General features: G+C 41.8%; 1 protein-coding gene across 8 annotated transcripts in view; it reads right to left on the bottom strand.

The window, feature by feature from the left end:
• Positions 1–18382, bottom strand: part of syt3 (synaptotagmin III) — a 37520-nt gene that overhangs the window by 13680 nt on the left and 5458 nt on the right. For 7 of the 8 annotated variants that reach the window (XM_042391616.1, XM_042391615.1, XM_042391613.1 and 4 more), the window contains exons 2-7: positions 16842–17207; positions 14929–15362; positions 9535–9930; positions 7423–7549; positions 6605–6781; positions 775–901 (exon numbers count right to left, since the gene is read on the bottom strand). In XM_042391616.1, coding sequence (XP_042247550.1) covers positions 775–901; positions 6605–6781; positions 7423–7549; positions 9535–9930; positions 14929–15079 — 978 coding nt within the window. In that variant the 5' untranslated portion in view covers positions 15080–15362; positions 16842–17207. The remainder of the gene's footprint in view (positions 1–774; positions 902–6604; positions 6782–7422; positions 7550–9534; positions 9931–14928; positions 15363–16841; positions 17208–18382) is intronic. The other variant, XM_042391617.1, reaches the window with a different exon arrangement.

Below are 18382 nucleotides of genomic sequence, written 5' to 3'. Positions count from 1 at the left end.
TCCTCCAAAAACTGTATCTGTAGATAATATGAGGCTTCAGACAAAATGAAGTGGATATCTTCCACATTTACAGTCTTTTTAGTGTAAAATTCCCTCTTTGTGAAGCATCGTAACAAAAAAAAGAGGGAATTAGGCACTAAAAAGACAGTAACTCTGATAGATATTGATTTGATTTGACTAATTCAGATGCTGGAGCTTCATATTAGCTTCAGATAAAGGCTTAAATACATTTTCGCACAGAGGGAGGACTGTGGATTTTGTTCCCCATCACTTACATTGAAAGTGTGTATTGAACTAGCAGAACTTTAATACCCTCATTTTAGGCAAACACTTTGGACAGATACCTTCTCAACAATACATACTGCAGTCTACATAAACCATCTTCACATTTACCTTCAACAACAACCCAAACACATTCTTCCTCAACTCAACATCCATCGCTCCTCACTCTCACTCTTTGCTTTTCTTAACCTGTCTGTTTAATTTCTCTGATTTCTCTGTGTGTAAAAATTACACAAATATTGCATTTTGTTGCATTGCATGTGCACATGTGTTTGATTTTCACACAAGCAGATAATGACGGGGGGGAAAGTGCATTATGAAGTGATCTCTGAGTGGCCAGTATGAGCAGGAAGACTGATTACAGCAAGAAAAACATGTGTCAGTGTTCATTTGGACACCTGACTTGAAGAATTGTGAACCTATCTTTCAAGATTAAAGTTCACTACTACTACTACGAGGATGCAAGTGAGGTGTAGTGGGAGCTGGAGGCACCTTGGTCTGGAATTTCTTCTTCCTGTCTGGCAGTAGATAGATCTTCACATACGGGTCTGAGAAACCGTTGGCATCCTTCGCCGGCAGATCCAGAGCTTTCAGGATCTTCACCACCAACTGCTCGGTGCTAAGACACAGAAACACGCACACAAACACACACACACATATATATATGTATATATACTGTATAGAGCAAATTCTTTCAGGCTTTCACATAAAAAAAGCAGAGGTTGCACAAATTTACACATTAGACTCAGACAGGATCAGCCCACACCTGTGCAGGTTTTGCTCACACATAATAGCGAAGGAGGTTCAGTGGCTCTGGAGTAAAGCACAGCCAGAATAGTGTGTGTGTGTGTGTGTGTGTGTGTGTGTGTCATCCCTGCAGCTGCATCGCGGTTGCACTATCAGCGATGTTAGATGTAAGCACAGTGAGCACAGATGTACAGCCAGGGAGAGAGTGTCTGGCCAAAGCCGAGCTCATTAATAATGCTTAACACAGTACCCTTTAGTCTACAGTCGGTTTGGAACACAAATAAACAACTACTGGATGTATATCAGACACGTAGAAAACACACACACGTACAAATAAAACTAAGCCTGGCTACTGTTTGGTCTGTTGCTGGTCTTCAAATGTCAGCGTTATCAACATCGGAACATGTTTGTTTGCATATTTATTCTACATTTTCATATGAACCGCTGACTGAAGGCCTCCGAGTTCATAAACATGCACTAGTTTTGGTCGTTAGTGGTGATACGAGACGGGAAACCACCAAATGTCAGACTTGTGAATATGCCTGAATAGCGAGAAAGATTTTGAATTGTGACATTTTGCAGGAACGCCCCCGTCCTGATCTTTATTTTTATATTTATCTTTTCATTTGAACAAAACAGATTACTGTGTAATATTCATGATGCCCGGCGCAAACTGTTCCCCGTGCACAAAGAGAAGAAAGATGAGATCTGTTGATGTTTTGGTACAAACTTAAATTGAGAACATATTGTCTGTCTGATGAAAAACAGTTTGGAGCTTAATGTGAAGTAGAATTTATCCCAAAAGATCTCAGTTACATTAATGTTTACTGCTCTCCCTGAAGAGTTGTTTTTATTTTATTGTTTATTGTGTTATTGCTCATTATATGATGATTTAAGGGCTACACTATTTAGTAAAATATCCTTAATATCTGATTCTAGATGAATTATTATAAAAGCAAACATGAGTGAGTGTTTCAGGAAGGGATTTTATTTTTTAGAGCAGATACAGAAGACAAAGTTGTTTGTTTGCAATGTAATTTAAGATGTTTGACTTGTATATGCACGATACATTAACTAACTAACTAACTAACTAACTGATTGTGTCTCTAATGGAGCATTTTTATTGGACTCCGTAGACGGATGGAGTTATTATTCCTCCTTTCCTTATAATATCCATAATTTTATCAAAGTGAATGCTCAGAAATGACACTGTATGAAATCTACATGCACTCTGTCTGGAAAGCGGGAAGACAAAGAGACAATCTGACTACTCATAACTGTAATAAATAGGATAAAAATTTTAATATCCTTTGCATTATGTAAAAGGCAGACAGTCGGAGTCATATCTGGCAGCTCGGTCTTGGTAATTCTTTCAACCATTGAGGTGCTGATCTGTGTCTGAGAGCTGCATCTTAACAGAGGTTACAGTTTCTTTACTTTTCCATATTTATTACAGATATTTTTTTTTTTCACAGCAATAATACAATAATTAAGAAATATCTGTTGGGACTGTGAGAGCTTTTGAAGTCTTTCCGATTAATTAAAAATAGCCGTTTGACAGTTTGGTTTTATCAATGTGTGCACACGGTCTCAGACATTATATTAAATACATCATAGCAAAAACTCAAAGAGGTTCGTCTTCATCCTTCTGGCATTTGTCACATACTGTACTGGAGATGATGTCGGGTAGATATGATGCAGCTTAGTTTTAGAGAAGTGATTTTAAAATGCATCAAACTATGCATGAACAGAGCTTTTGTGAATATGCCTCAAAGTGTTAAAGTGCTATAATCCATCTTTTCCCAGGTAGTTTTAATAGTTTAGATAGAATGATTGCTACTATTTAAAATGATATGTATCCTTATCCTATATCTCCTTATTTATTTTTAAGGTGCAATCTGTAATCTATCTGTATTCCCGAGTCACTCCTGAATTAATTGAAATGTCTTTTAATACAGGGACTGAAATTAAGACATCAACTTAACGTTTTCTGGTGCTGCTAAAGGTTTGTTTACATCGATATAGTTTGTAAGCAGAGCAGTGAAACAGGCCCATATTTCCAACATCAGCAAGTCAAGCTCATCAATTATGTATGTGTGAATATTTAACGTTTTTATGTGGTCAAAAAAATGAGATTGGAGCTTTAGTGTCCCACGCTCAAGGTGCTATTTTAGTTACAAAATTATAAGATTATATAATTGCTTCCTTTTACTGATGTTGTTTAATGTTTAAAGATAGCAAACATAGTCACAATATCAGCAGCTTTGGTCTTAAAATAGCATTATTGACCCTTATATCAATAAACCCAGCAGATGCTGTACACACTCACAAATGCACATATAAGCAGTGTGGCAGGAGTGTAAGTCATTCATTGTAACGCACACAAGAATGTGCAAGCGTGACCACACACGAGCACACGGATGCACAGCCTTTACATTCGAGTGCTCCATCCGTAGTCATGGCTGCGTCTCACGCGCCGTTTATTATGTATTTAATTACCAGATGAAGACGGCTCGGAGGCCTTTAATCAGACCTCGTTAGACAGTGTCTCCCCCTGTTAACCAGTGTGTCAGCACTTCATTAGCTGCTTTAGGAGAGCAGCGTGAACTTTGGGTCTGAGGAAGGATCAGCGGGGCGAACGCCATCGGTGACCCCGGCCGGTCGTAATGTCTCCTGTCCGTGTGTACCAATCACAAACAAGATACGCTTGTTGACGATACAACTGTGGCCAATCTGAACACGTGTTTACCTCTGAATCACATCCAATTAAGGCAATCGGATAAACATGCCCACTCTGCAATCACATCAAATCAGGGTGATGATATACGAGGCAAATTGCTGCAGGAAAACTGCATTTCCAGCACAGCCAGACAAATATTTTAACAGGGAAACCCTGACCAATTCAAATATGTATCTAATGATGTTTAATCCAGTATGATTTTGTGCCATGCTGGTGGTAGAGTGTGGCTCACGACAACGCTCAGATGTACAATAATTGGGAAACGACAGGAAGCTTGTGTACAAAAACAAAAACCCTCTTCTCCCTGATCATCATAATTTTCCAGCGTTGGTTGTTTGTCTCAAGGAGAAGGTTGCAGCTTTTCCTGCTCTCACGTGTCTTATGAGCCTGAACCAAAAACCAAGGTTTTTATACAATCCCCGAGGCACGCTGCAGAGAATATACCTATTACCGCTCGAGCAGAGAGAGAGAGCGGAATTCACGGCCTTATCCCTGGCAGACAATGCCCGAAAGCTAGCTGTTATTCCCACAGTGGAAATGTGTCAGCTTTTAATGGGATTGTCAATAGAAATGCGTTTCCCAGAGGATCTGAGGAAGATTGACATTGTTGTTCTGACTGTTACACCCCAAACAGCGAGGTCTCACACATTAACATACCAATCTTATCACAGTTTCTATACTAACACACCTCGGCGTGCGGATCTAGACACACATGTCCCACGCTCTCATGTGCAGCTACATCTCTAACCTTTCTTCTTTTATTCTTCAGTCACTCCCCCTCTCTTTCTCTCTCTTTCTCTTTCTCCTACTGGCCTCACTAAAACAATTTCCCTTCACTGTACTGACAGGCGACTACAGCACGACATAAATTATCTTGTGACTTTATAAATGGGGGAAAAGGGACACATGAATAGTTTTCATCATTAACCTCCCTCTCCGTCCAGCTCCCTTGCTAATTCTCTGTATCTGTAACTCAAGCTATAACACAGTCGGGTGTTATTATGTGTTGACAGGAGCTGCTGTTTAAAGTGGCTCACCGTATATATAATTCATGACTGAAACGGCCTCTCGCTCCTTTTCTTTTCTGACCATCAGCACTTTCACCCTGTTGTAATGTTTCTACATGTCGGGGTAGGCAGAAATGGGGGGCTACCAGCTGAGCCACAGACAACGAGCTGCACATTCAACCCAACCGTCCTCCTCTCTCTCTCCTCCACTTACAGTGCAAATTCATTTACACACTCTCCCATCATCCTTACAGCATGACACCCACTAATTACATACTTCATGCATGCTACATCAAAGACGTTAGGGTTAATAATCCTGTCATTTTAATGTGTGCAAGTACGACAATAACTTAACTTAAACCCAAATCCTCCAGCAGAGAATATTCAACAGTGGAGCCACACAGTACTTGTCACTTACATTTAATGGTGCAACTTCCTTATTTTTTAAACATTAATATTTCAGTATGATTACTGTAAACAAACTAAACCAGAGTCGAGACACCGACTGGAAACCTCTCACCCATCTCATGCTAGTGGTATGTTAGCCGGTAGTTTTGTTTGTTTTTTTTAACATAAAAATCCAACGCTCGCAGTCACAAATGCAATTTTCTCCTTGAGTTGGAGGTTGTTTTTTTGTTTTTTTATCCGAAGAGGATAAACACGCTGAAAGATATTTTCCCGAGAAGCACAACCTCTCTCTGTTCTGTTCCATAAAGAAATTCAGTAAAACCAGTGTCAGTGTTTGCAGCCCTCCAACTTTGTGTTTGAAGAGCTGCACATCAAAAAGGTGCAAAAAAAACCCAGACTTATCAAAATTCACCGGAGACATGTAAAAGCATACTATGGTAGTTTCACACAGTGTTACCGTTCATCAAACAATGCTAAGGTTACATTTTTAAGGTTTAAACCCTGCAAACTGTGCACCTCCGTCACAAGATTTCATAAAATAAGGAAGATATCTCCTCTGTAGTTAAAGGATAGGTTCACACTTTATCAAGTTTATCTTAAACCAACACTCAGATGCACATATGTACACTGGAAGAGTTATCGCTTGCTGTAATCATTCCTCCTGTCCAAACTGTCTCTGAAGAGATTCCTTCCTAAAACAATTTTGATGTAGCGCACAAATCCATAGTCCTATTTCTGTATTAAAAATATAATCTTAAATTCAGCTGAAACTAGACAAATTAAATGGGTATCTTCCAAATTCCCTCTTTGTGTTTCCTCATACAGTGTTTCCTTGCTGAGCTGCAGCGGAGGAATAGCAACACAAAGAGGGAATTTCGTATTACAAAGACTGGAGGATACCCAGATGATGTGCCTAATACAGACCGCCGAGGCCTCATATTAACATCCGCTGAACTTCACACTGCATTTTTTGCATAGAATGAAGTCTGTGGACATTAAAATCCCTCTAGGAACGGACTTCTTAACGGCCAATATGATCAGGAGGAATGATTGCAGAAACCTGTCCTGTATAGTAAAACTCAGCAACATCTCTTATGGCTTTAACTGTGACGACACAAAGCATTGTTTGGTGAATCCAGCTCCACATGGAAAAGGAGAAAAAAAACATAGAAAAGTTTTATATTTTTTGCACTATTTTGATCAAAGCAGAGAGCGTGTGCAGTTTTCCAGACAGCAATTCAATATGGAGCCCAACACAGACACTGATGCAGCATCTTGTCTGACCCGGTGGTGATGTAATGCTCTCATTGCTTATGGTTAAATATTATATCTTAGAATTACTGTGGCAGTAATTGTATATACTTCTTCACATACACTGACAGAGCTAGTAGGTTGTTTTGGTGTAAACTTGCTGACTTACTTGAAGGCGTAGCGCAGGAGGAAGCTGATCTTGCCGCAGTTGTCGCCCTGTTTGCCGTCGCCCTGGTCGCCTTTGGGTCTGTAGAGCTCCGGTTTGATCTGCCCGATGCAGGTTACCTGCTCCTTTTCCTCGCCGTGGAAATCAGGACTGGAGAGCTGGTGAGTCATGGGCTTGGGCCTAAACAGACACATATAAGCTCAGAGGGTGAATATTAAGTGAAGTGCACGGTGCACAATCACACATATACACACAGACACATGCACCAGAAAAAAAAAGATGCTATGCAACAGTTTGAGTCAGCAGCTTAATCAGAGATGCAGTGGCGGGTAAATCATCTAAACTGAGTTTACCCACCGTTTTATATTTGCATAAGAGTTTACACACCTTTTTACACATGCATGCATCATAGTAAGTGTTATAAAATATATGAAATAAAGGCTAGATGTGTGATGATGGTGTTTTCTGGAGAGGAAACCACAAAAATATCTGTTAAAAATATAATAATAATGTGCTGTGAGAGTGTTTTCTGTATTTGTAGACTTATTATCTTAACCTGCACTTTGCTAAAATCAGTTAATATCAGCCTCAGTTGCTTTTAGAGACCTCAAAGCCTTCATTAAAGGTGAGCAAGATTAAAGCCAACATCATGCAACCGATATGTTCTTCATCAGCGTGCTCAGAAAAAAACATTTTACAATCATTTGTTTTTTTCAGTTGATTTTCCTTTAACGTTCGCTAGCTTTAAGATTTAACTTCATTCCTGTGTTTATTTAGCATTACAACAGCATTAAGTAGACTTAAATGATAAATGCACACACCTGTCCACTGGTACTGACCGTGCAGTGACCTGCTGCTGGGAATGAGCGTTGGGCAGGTCTTTGGGAGGATGGGCTCCACCCTCTGAGTTGGGAACATCTGGAGACGTCTGACTCAGCTTCAGAGTTCCTAACAGAACGGGAGAAGTGATAAAATAAGCCTCAATGACTCACATGTCTCTTTTGTTTATGCTGTTGCGGCGTCAAGTCGTTACACTGGCTAAGAGCAATGTTTTGTTGGTTGTTTTTTTTTTTTTTTTTTTGTAACTCGGGGTCGGCGTCATCGATCTCATTGATTGCATCACATTGATTTAACAGGCAGTGATTTAACAGCAGAGACAAGGGAAGAAATGAGCAGACACTCCTCAGCTGAACATGAGCCAGCATGAATAGCACAGGGAAGGAGGGAACATCTGACTGCGATGAAGGTAACCAGCAAACATTTGACTGTGAATAATGATAAATTACCTGCACCTGAGATGAAAGCCAGTGTATTTACAGCACAGAAAGTACGCTCATAGTCACCCATCACTGTTTCCAGAGCTTTCTTTAAAAAAAAAACAGGTCCTACATGTCTTTCTATTTGATCTTATCATGAAATTTTCTGCTTATTTTGGTTGGACCACCTCATTATTAATGGCTTTCCAGAGAGGATATCTTGAAGCTGCATTAGTTAATATTTTTTTATACAACACTCGGCAGCTCCAGCAAGCTTTTTAACTCATTGTTTTGGTCCCATGTTACAATTAACATTTGGTTCAGTCTCACTGCTCCAATAAACACAGTTTTCAACAGTTGCAAGCGGCTGTTTTCTGCAAACAAGCTCTGATAAAACTAGTGAAAAACGTTGAGCATTTAGCAGCGACTGTAAAGACACAAATATATATTTTCTGGGTCTGAGGAAGTTTGCAGAGACGAAAACTGAAAGAACTAAAAGAAAAACTGAATGTTTGACTTCTCAGCTGGCCAAAAACACGACTCCTGTGGGTTAATTGTTATCTGCTGGATGTGTGCGTATCTTAGCAACTGTTTGCTAAGATGTTGGTCATAACCAGCGTTGCCAGATAGGAAATGTTAAAGTATCGTATCAGAGGATTAAAATTATTGTATTTTGAGGAAAATTATCATAACAGGCGTCAATGTGTAATTTTAGAAAACATGTATTTATTGAGATGAACGACTTATTGACACCGCCTACGTATTGAGTCACATTGTTTAAAAAGAAAATTAAAAATTGCTGATATATTTCTATGATGTGTCTTTCAGGACTCACTTAAATAAAAATGTCCCAACACTGAAAACAAAAGCTGTTCAATAAATAAATAACTTAACTTTCTTTACTTTTTTTTGTCACATGGATGCTGCAGTAAGCTATCTCTCCTGCAAACTCTCGCGGGAGAACGACGGCTGCGCTCGTGAGTCTCGTTCGTCATCACAACAAGCGTGATTGGCTGTTAAGACGTCAGGTGGGAAGAGATGCATAAACACAGACGTAGGATCCATATTTCACTATCCTGATCGTGTCTGGAAATGAATTAAAATGACATAGCCTAGACTGATTACAGCTAATAATACTAAGTGTCAAAAAATGATCAAATTATCTTACATTATGGGACTTATTGATCATCTGGCAACGCTGACCATAACAACCATATCCGTCTTTTAATGAAGTTTCTCTGCACAGTTTTGCCAAAATCAGTTAACGCAGCTTTAAAAAATTAACAAATGAATCCTTTAATGAAAATGCGGCAGATATTTGTTGTAATTAAAGATCTCATAGTCACAGTGTACCTCTTTCTGAATTTTACTACTCTATAACTAAGAAACCGTAATAAGAGACTAAGCCAGTAAGATGAAAAAGTAATATTCCATCAATGTAGTATTACTGAGAGAATATCCACTTATATGTACAATAACGGGCAGCATTCATCACACCGGTGCAGCACAGATGAATAATTCTACTGTATGAAGGTAAATGTATTAAATACTCTGTGAGTTTATTAAAATGTGAAGTTATTAAGCGAGGCATTACATTACTCTTACAGTCAGACTGGGATTAAGAGTGTCTAATGTCTGTGAGATAAAACTTTTACCACTGCTTGTGCCTTCTCTCACCAGCATTGTTAGGATAGGAGTCCATATCCAGGTAGGAGTGTTCCTGGGTCTCATGTGGCCCCCCGACCACACCTCCGACCTCGCCCCTCTCCAGCCCCACCAGATCGGAGAAATGGGGGTGATGCTGGCCCTGCTGGCCCAGAGTGGGGTAGAGCGAGGACGAGGAGTGGCCCTCCTTCCTCTGCAGCAGCGGGGGTAAGAGAGACGACCCCCCGGCACCTCCAAGGCTTCCGACGCCGGCGCTTCCGGGCAGCAACCCCGACGTCAGGCTCAGGCCTCCGCCCTCCTTGTCCCGCCATGGCAGCCAGCAGAGCTTCCAGGAGACGAAGAGGGAGACGGAGAGGAGGACGATGCCGCAGAATGTCACGATGACTGACAGCAGACTGACAGAGATCTCTATAGAGGAGAAGAGACGGAGAGGTAAAGGGAGGAAAAACAGAGCAAATAGAGGGGAGCCATGACTCCATCATTATATTGTCTGTATATAAATAGAAAGAAGTTTTTCTCCTTTTAAAGGACCAGTGTGTAAGATTTAGGGGGATCTATTGGCAGATAAGGAATATAATATTCATAAGTATGTTTTAATTAGTGTATAATCACCTGAAAATAAGAATCATTGTGTTTTCATAACCTTAGAATGAGCCTTTTATATCTACAGAGGGAGTGGGTTGTCTTCCATGGAGGCCGCCATGTTTTACCGCCATGTTTCTACAGTAGCTCAGAACCAATCACTGGCTCTAGAGAGGGCCTTTTGCATTTTCACGTGTTTCATGGCTGGTCCTTTAAAGAGGACATATCGTGGACATTCCCACGTCGTTATTTATATTCTGGGGCTCTACTGGATTATCTCTGCATGATTTAAAGTTCAAAAACTCTTAATCTATCTTACACTGGCCCTTTATGCAGCCCCTCAGTTCAGCCTCTGTCTGAAACAGGCTGTTTTAGCTCCTGTCTCTTTAAGGCCCGCCTCCCGATGAGCCTGCTCTCTTCTGATTGGTTAGCTTACAGAAGCTGCCCTTCAGGTGGGTAGTAGTAGTAGTTGCTTCATTTTCACGTTCTTTATACAAAATATAAACTTCTCAAATACATCCGTACACACTCAAGCCTGAATCCAATCCGAACTATTCGAGTGGACAACGAGTGGAACAACCTTAGCAACAACCTTAGCAACAAAGGCTGGAAACAGAGCGTTTAGAGCAAACTGAAGCCCTGAATTTTGACTTTCAGGAAGCATTTTTACATACGTTCATCTCAAGTTTTGACTATAGACATCTGACATCATAACAGTATATAAATGACCATTTAAAGCACAAAAAGCATGCTATGTCCTCTTTAAAAAAGTATGAAGAAAATGTAGTTTTAGGAGCTACAACCTACACGTCCTGTATTTTCACCTTCACACATCATACAGATGCCTTACAGAACAGAACAGTAACCCACTGTGCAATCAACAACCCATACACTCCATCAACACACACACACACACACCGTCGCAGGCATTACCTCAACATCTACAAATCACACATCATGGAGCAGGAGAGGGAACCCGCTGTAGGCATAAATTGATATGCAACCGTTCCCTGAAACTCATATCCCAACATTTGAATCCTGAGCCTAAAATGGGGGCAAACATCGGCTGAGTGGATATTCTTAGGGGAGGAGAGGAGAGGAGACGAGGGGGAGAGAGAGGTGAGGGGTGGGGAGGTGCAAACATTTAAAAAAAAAAAAAAAAAAAAAAGAAAACACCAATACTCCCTGTGATGTCTCTATGCAATGTCATCATGCATTTCCTCATGGTTATGAGCTTTTTAATCTGTGACGGCTCAAGGATTGCTTCTGAGGAGTTGGTGTGTGTGTGTGTGTGTGTGTGTGTGTGTGTGTGTGTGTGTGTGTGTGTGTGTGTGGAGAGGGGGGTGTAGGGTGGAGGGTGGTGGAAGGGGGGAGTATGACTCATCCGAATGAAAAACTGTACAGAATACTAGAAAAGGCAGTTTCAGCACCAGACTGCCGGACAGTTCCAGCAACAGCCTCCGTCAAAGACAGCAGGAATGAGAGAAAGTCGACATGAGCTTAGGAACTTTTGTAGATCTGTTTAGCGCACGACTGCACGTGTCAGAGCCTATGATACGTAAATTCATGATGAATTCATAAATTTGTAAATACCCTATAAATATACCATGAATATTTATAAATAAATAGACTAAATATACAATGAATATTTATAATTATCCTGAACCATTTGAAGTCTTTTTATAAATAGCATGTTTTGGTCTGATGACTATCTTGACAAAAGGACCAATCAGAGCCCACAATTAACTACAGGCCCAGAGCCCTTAACATGAATATTCATGGTTTGTAAGTAGACCGAGAAGTCTCATTACGATATAGTGTGCGGAGTATATTTCCCCACATTGCAGCGTCTAACTGAAGGGTTTCGCCTCTCGCCATCTTGGGCTCCATCCAGACCAGAGGGCCACCAATTAACAATCCTTCCTGTCTTCCCTTCAGAGAAAGATGTTTCCGAAACCCCCCAGACCTCATGCTCATTCAGATCCGCACAAAGGCATTCCCTTTCTTTAACCCCCTTTTTTCCTTCAATTTACATCAATTCAGAGCGTCTTTATGGGCATGACAAAGACATAAACACTGTTAAATCACACAAAAGTATCTGTAACAGGCTGACAACGAGACTGCGAGCGAATGAGTGAAAACAAGACAACAGCAGCCAATCCTCCAGCCCTTGGGGTGCATCTTCTGGAATTCGGCTCGCCTTATGTCTCCACTCGCCCTTCCTCTTTTTTTCTCTTTCACACTCTCCTCTATATAATCCCCTCAAAAACCCCTCATTCCTCGCTGTTATTTCTTTTCCCATGCTGTCTGCCTCTGCATGCTTTGACTTTATTCCTCTCCTCAGCGGCCGTCTTTTTGTTGCTCGCCCCTACCTTCTCTCCGTCTCCCGCCTGTCTTGCCTCTCCTCTCCCGCGCTCTCTTTGGTGAATTATTCATCAGTCTGTGTATGTCATTAATCAGCACTTGTTCAAAAGATATGATTGGGGGGCCGCGGAGGTGGGGGGATGGGCGAGAGGGGCCATCGATCTGTCGCAGTGGAGAACAAGAAAAGCGCTGGGATGTGAGGAACAAGGGATGGAAAGGGGGGAAAAAAAAGATGCACAGAGAGAGCATGACGATGATAGCGAACAGGAGACAGGGAGGGAAAAGTGATGGAGAAGAGGGGAGGAAAAGAGGGCGAAGGAAGGTAGGACGAGGGAGAAAACATCAAGAAAAAAAGGACAGTACTGATTAAGGTGGATGAAAAGAGGGGAGAGAAAACGATCCAAACCACAGAACGGCCGGCAGGGCTGGGACAGACAGAGGGGGAGCATTGATAACAGATTGGTGCACATGTTGAAACAGACATATTAGCTGACTTGGTCTATTCTCCCCTTTTCGTTTTCCAGGAGGAGGAGGAGGAGGAAGGAGGGAGGGGATGGAAAGAGGATTGATAAACTCACATGCAAACACCACATCATGTGTGAAAGACTAGAAACCAAAGAGGCAATGATAGAGAGAGAAGGAGCCGGGGAAACAGAGAGATGGAGGAAAACAAGCTGACAATGATTTAGAGTGAAACCTAAAAGAGGGGAGGGGTTTAAGGATGAGAAAGGTTAATGTATTGATTCGGAGGGGGAAAAACAAAGCGTGGAGGTAAAGGAGTGTGGGAGTGTGTGCGGTTGGCAGATCTAGGTGCACCGATAAGACACGGCTGTGATCAAACGTGCGCGGGGACCGTCAGGGGCCAAAGCACTCTCCTCCTCCATTTGTCTCTCTTTAGGGCAGTCGCTGTACCTTCCCGAGCACTGATCCTGCCAAAGATCCATCGCTAATCCACAAAGCATAAAAAGCGAGTAAGCGGGCGGGTAGGTGGATGGGTAGGAGGCCTCTGAAGTACACAGTGAAGAGGGACCGAGACTCCCTGTCAATCAGCAACTGATGCAAGCCAACCGGGAGTCGTACATAGCTCCACATCAAACACATCTCTGCTGCTTACACAAGCCATTCGCTGACAGCTTTTGGCGGTCGCGGTCCTCGGAGGGCTCGGAGACTTCCGTCAGCAAACACCGAAAAATCACAGCTGGTAGGCGAGGGGGCCAATGCCTAAAACCATGGCGTGACATTTCTTCACAGAGCCATCTAAATCTCCAGAGGCAACACGCAGCTAATCCAGGCTAATCTACACTGAGCCACAAATATCCACGCTAATCTGCATAACAGCGCATTGCACTTCCAAATGCTTCAATGAGAACCCACACACAATACTCTGCGCACAATACTAGCCACGGTGCTGCATGATGCACCTACTCAATTTGGTAAAAACAAAAAAAAAAACTGTTAAACCAGTTTAAAGATAACAATCGCGGACTTTTACCGAGACTCTTCTGGGGCTCGTAAAAAGAAATGGGATGGACTTGTACTGTAGCCATTTCAATCTAGCTGATGAATATTTCATGGTTTGTTGTTCTGAGTGCACAGTACCTCTAAACATCTTTAAACATGAGCACTCTCTTTTTAACATTTGCCTTTCACATATCTTAAATACTAACATGTGTCATGTTGCTGTACATGTCCGCAGCTGAACCGAAATTTTCTGTTTAAACCTTTAAAACACTATATTTCATGTCGATATTCTGGATGTTAAACACGTCGTAGCAAAACACACCAAACATTTTAAGTAACAGATGTCTGCCCAGTCTTTTGTTTTTGTCATTGTGTTAAGCCTTATTTAAACCATCATGGGATACCAGAGTTCTTTTTGAGAGGGTGATCAGTTCCTTTCAGCGATACCCAAATCTTTTTAGTATCAAAGGCTTACCCCCCTGTAGGCTTGAAGGATGTCTGCTAAGTTCGTACTTCCCTCCTTCACAGAATGCAGCAGCTGCGGTCTGCTTGAATACATTAAATCAAAAAAAATCGACGCCAAACGTAGTAGTTTTCATGATGGAAAACATCGAGCAGTTGGATGCACAGCGGAGGAGCTGTTTATTCCGCAGGAGATGTTTGAGAGGTTTTATGCGGATGTTCTGATGCTTTTTTTCCGCTGTGAAAGCTTGTTATCTTTTGGAGTACACTTAAACTAGCATGGATTCAAGCTGACCACAGCATCTGTTTGGCGTGAAGGAAGAAATTTCCAACTTTTACACGCCACCTTTCAAGTCTACAGGGGGTGACTCTTTGATACTGCGAGGTATTGCTTTGAAGCAGGGTGAGGTTGTGGGTTTTTACAAACTGTTGGATAGTTTGAGAACCTAATGGGAGAAAAGCTGCCATTATACTGTCAATCAATCTTGACATATGAATGCAAAATTACTCATGAGAAGCTCCAGGCGTGTCAGATACCTGGGTCGAGGTGTCTGTTGCGCCCTCTCAGCAGGTAGCTGAATTCCTGGCAGCGTTCGCTCTGGCTGTAACCTCTCGGAGAGTTGAAGCACAGCTCCTCCACCAACACCAGCGCCTTCTTACACAGGTCTTCATCCCAGTCCCCCGACATCCTCCAATCCGCATCGCACTCTCACCAGCAGTCAGCCAATGACAGCGCAGCCCTCGCCGCCCTCACCTATCGGACGGCGCTCGGGTAAGCAGAGTATTGGCCCGTCCACCTTTTACAAGGTGTGAACTGAGAGAGAGGAGGCAGAGGAAGCTGAAGGGGGGGTGGAGGGGGGAGGGGCGCGGGAAGAACACGAGGGGCTCTGCTGGGTGTCTTGGTCTGGATCACAGAGACCAGACTGACGTGCCCATGTGTGACTGAGCGACACCCACCCCTCTCACTTACCCTGAAAGAGATAAAGGGAGAGAAACAGTCAGTGTAGGTGTGAGGACATAAAAGTGTACAAATCAGTGTATTGGCAGATTGGTCACCTTAGCCATTAAGATAGAACACTGATGCCAAAACCATCAGTGTGTCCGTGATAGATCATTGGCTCCGGTGCTACAACATATTTCTTTAGCATACAGTATGAGGAGTGACACTCTGCAACCAGCGTCATAAAAAAAATTTGATCATCAGAGTCAGAGTCAGATAATAAAGTTTAGAGAGATTAGTCAAAATTGATAGTTTTTACATTTTGTTTTGCTAGAAAATACTTAAAAACTGTTAACAGCGAGGCCAATGGATTATGCTGATTTACCAGGGCGTAACTTCTTGCAGGGCACATTGATGTTGAGTTTCTTAAACGTTAAATCCTCAGTGAACCACGGATTATATTTCATTCCCCTCCATTGTGAGTGGCAGCAGAAGGTGTCGGGGCAAATAAAACCACCGTAAAGTCTACGTGTACCCGGAAGAACAATAACAAAGAGCTGATGAGCCTTGAATTTCCCTTGAGGAATGAATAAAATATTTTGAATTTAATTTAATTAGGCTAAAAGCTGCGTAAGGCTGCGGAGTTGCTCAGAGTTAGGTGTTGATTCTCAGCGAGCTCGACACTAAAAACAACCTTTTGATATGTTAAAAAATATCACTATAATAAGATTGAGGGTGCTATAAATTTAGCATGAAATACACATGAGTACATTTACCTGCTACTTCAGGAAATGAAAGCTTTGGGTAACTTTCAACAGCTAAAATTGTGTACTTGCAGTGTTTCAAAAAGAAATATTGCTACTGTGACTCCACTGAGGTTGTATTTCATATTAGAAAATGTATAAATAGACACTCTGCATATTAAAATCCTTTTTTTTTGTTTTGTTCTGTTTCCTAAAAATCAATCTTCTTACTTTGAACGATGCCAAATGCTTCTGCACCCACTCAGCATGGTGCGTTCTTAATTGCGAGGAGTCCTGCGGTTAGTGATCTCCTGGGGGGATGCAGTTATGATTTTTGGAGTCGAAAACTGACCAGCGGGTCAATCATTTCAAAACATGAAATATTTCAAAGCAAAACACTGCTTACTGTAATTACAGAGTAATTTAAATAATCGTGAGCTCTTTTTTGATGAGTGCCTTCACACAAATATATTGAAGAAACAATTATAGAGTTAAGAAGACTGGGTATGGGCTTCGTCCTTGTTTGTAGTGGTACATTTTTTTAAATGTGCGGCAAAATCCACAAACGTATAAGAAAAATATCCTGCCAAGGTCACATTACTGAAAAGTTTCCTGGGTGGAAGAACCATCGCTTACCTCAGATTTACAGTAGCTTCACATTTTGTTATATAAGTAGATCTATTGTGCCGAAGAAACAAATCCAAAAGAAAGCATTTCATTAGATTTAATAATGTCATAAAGCCACGGTGTGTGTGTGTGTGTTTTACCTTTATTGAACTTGACTCTCGAGGTTCTGGGCCATGTTGAATTTGCGAGCTGGAGCGGAGAAACTCTACATGTAGAATTTTCTTTGCAAACAGATTTGGCAGAGGAAGGCGGAGTTATGCCTGCAGTGCATGCATAACCTTTAGCTTGTTATTTTCCTAATGTTTCCAAGGCTAGCAACAGGAGCCTGCAGACAAGTGTTTTGTTTTGTTTTTTTTTTCCTTCACTGCAAATTGGGAATAGAGTTGCGCTCGTAGTCATCTAGCTCCGACATGAATCCGCTGGAACGTTTCTGTGGTCTCTGCAACACACCAGCATGGATCTGACGTCGCTGTCGGATTTTGCGGAGACTCTTTCAAAGCTCTCACCTGAAAAAACAATAAAAAAATCAATCAATCGATAAGGTGTATGAAGACAAGCGCAGCAGAGACTAACAACAACAAGGACACCAAGAGACTGAAACCCACACCGAAGTTTGGTGGACTAAAAAAAATCTCATAAAACAACATCAGAGTAGAGGTATAATTAGCTGTATTAAATCTGGCTGCCTTATGTGTGTGCTCCTTGTCCTTTCATCCAAGAGAAAATAGACTTCTTTAGCATACTGTCTATATTTTTGAACTCATTCTGTCTAAATAAAAGGAGGTCAATGCCCAAACTCCAGTTTCTCACAGCCTGTGAGTCTCCAGGGACTCTGACTGAGGAGAGTATATGCAAAGTTGTGTCTAATAGATCTGTTGCAAAAACGCTAGTATTGAACATGTCTTGCCAAAAAAAGGTTGTACAGGCGGTGGTTTGGTTGGAGAATAAATCACTGGCAAAACAATGTTCACGGTGAGAGGTCAGCTCACTTTTCCACCGAGCCGTTTTGTCCTTGTAAAGCAGCGGACCTATTTCTCAAGCAAGGTGCCTTGTTGGACAGAGGAAGGACTATTGATCATTTGATGTATGTTGTTCTGTGAAATGTCAGCGTCAGTCTTTGTGCATTGAGTGGCACCTCCCTAGCAAAGTGCTCCTTATGTGTCCATCTGTCTCCCAGCCATCAATCAATCACCGCATTAGGCAAAGACATATTTCACTCTCAACAAGATCCAAAACAAGAAATGCTTCCACTCCCCTTTTAGTTTTTTTTTTCTCTCTGCTCTCGAAGACAGGGGCGCACTTTTCTTCTCTTGTTCACCCTTTGTCTCTGTCTCTTTTGAAAAGCTGATTGTCACATTAGGAGAGTCTTTCAGTCTAAAGGAAACTCAGATAAAACAGAGTCTATTTATCTGTCCATCTCAGCTTAGCCAATTGCCGAAATGAATCCGAAATTAGCGAATCAAAACGACATCCAGACCCAACATCCCACACCAGCCCTCGTCTTGGCCCCCTCTACTCTCTCCCATTAAGATAGTAAATCTGTCTGAGTGACTTTAAAACGCAGGATATCTCATTCTGAGGAATGGCTATCTGGCACAAAACTGGCCGCCTCAAATGCCAGTGAGAGCATCAGGAAAGAGGGAGAGGCGAGGAAGAAATGGAGGAAGACAGACAGAGAGAG

The sequence above is a fragment of the Thunnus maccoyii genome, chromosome 18, assembly GCF_910596095.1.
Source record: "Thunnus maccoyii chromosome 18, fThuMac1.1, whole genome shotgun sequence".
Classification (NCBI taxonomy): domain Eukaryota; kingdom Metazoa; phylum Chordata; class Actinopteri; order Scombriformes; family Scombridae; genus Thunnus; species Thunnus maccoyii.
Note: the sequence above shows the minus strand (reverse complement) of the source record. Positions and strands in the feature narration are given on the sequence as shown.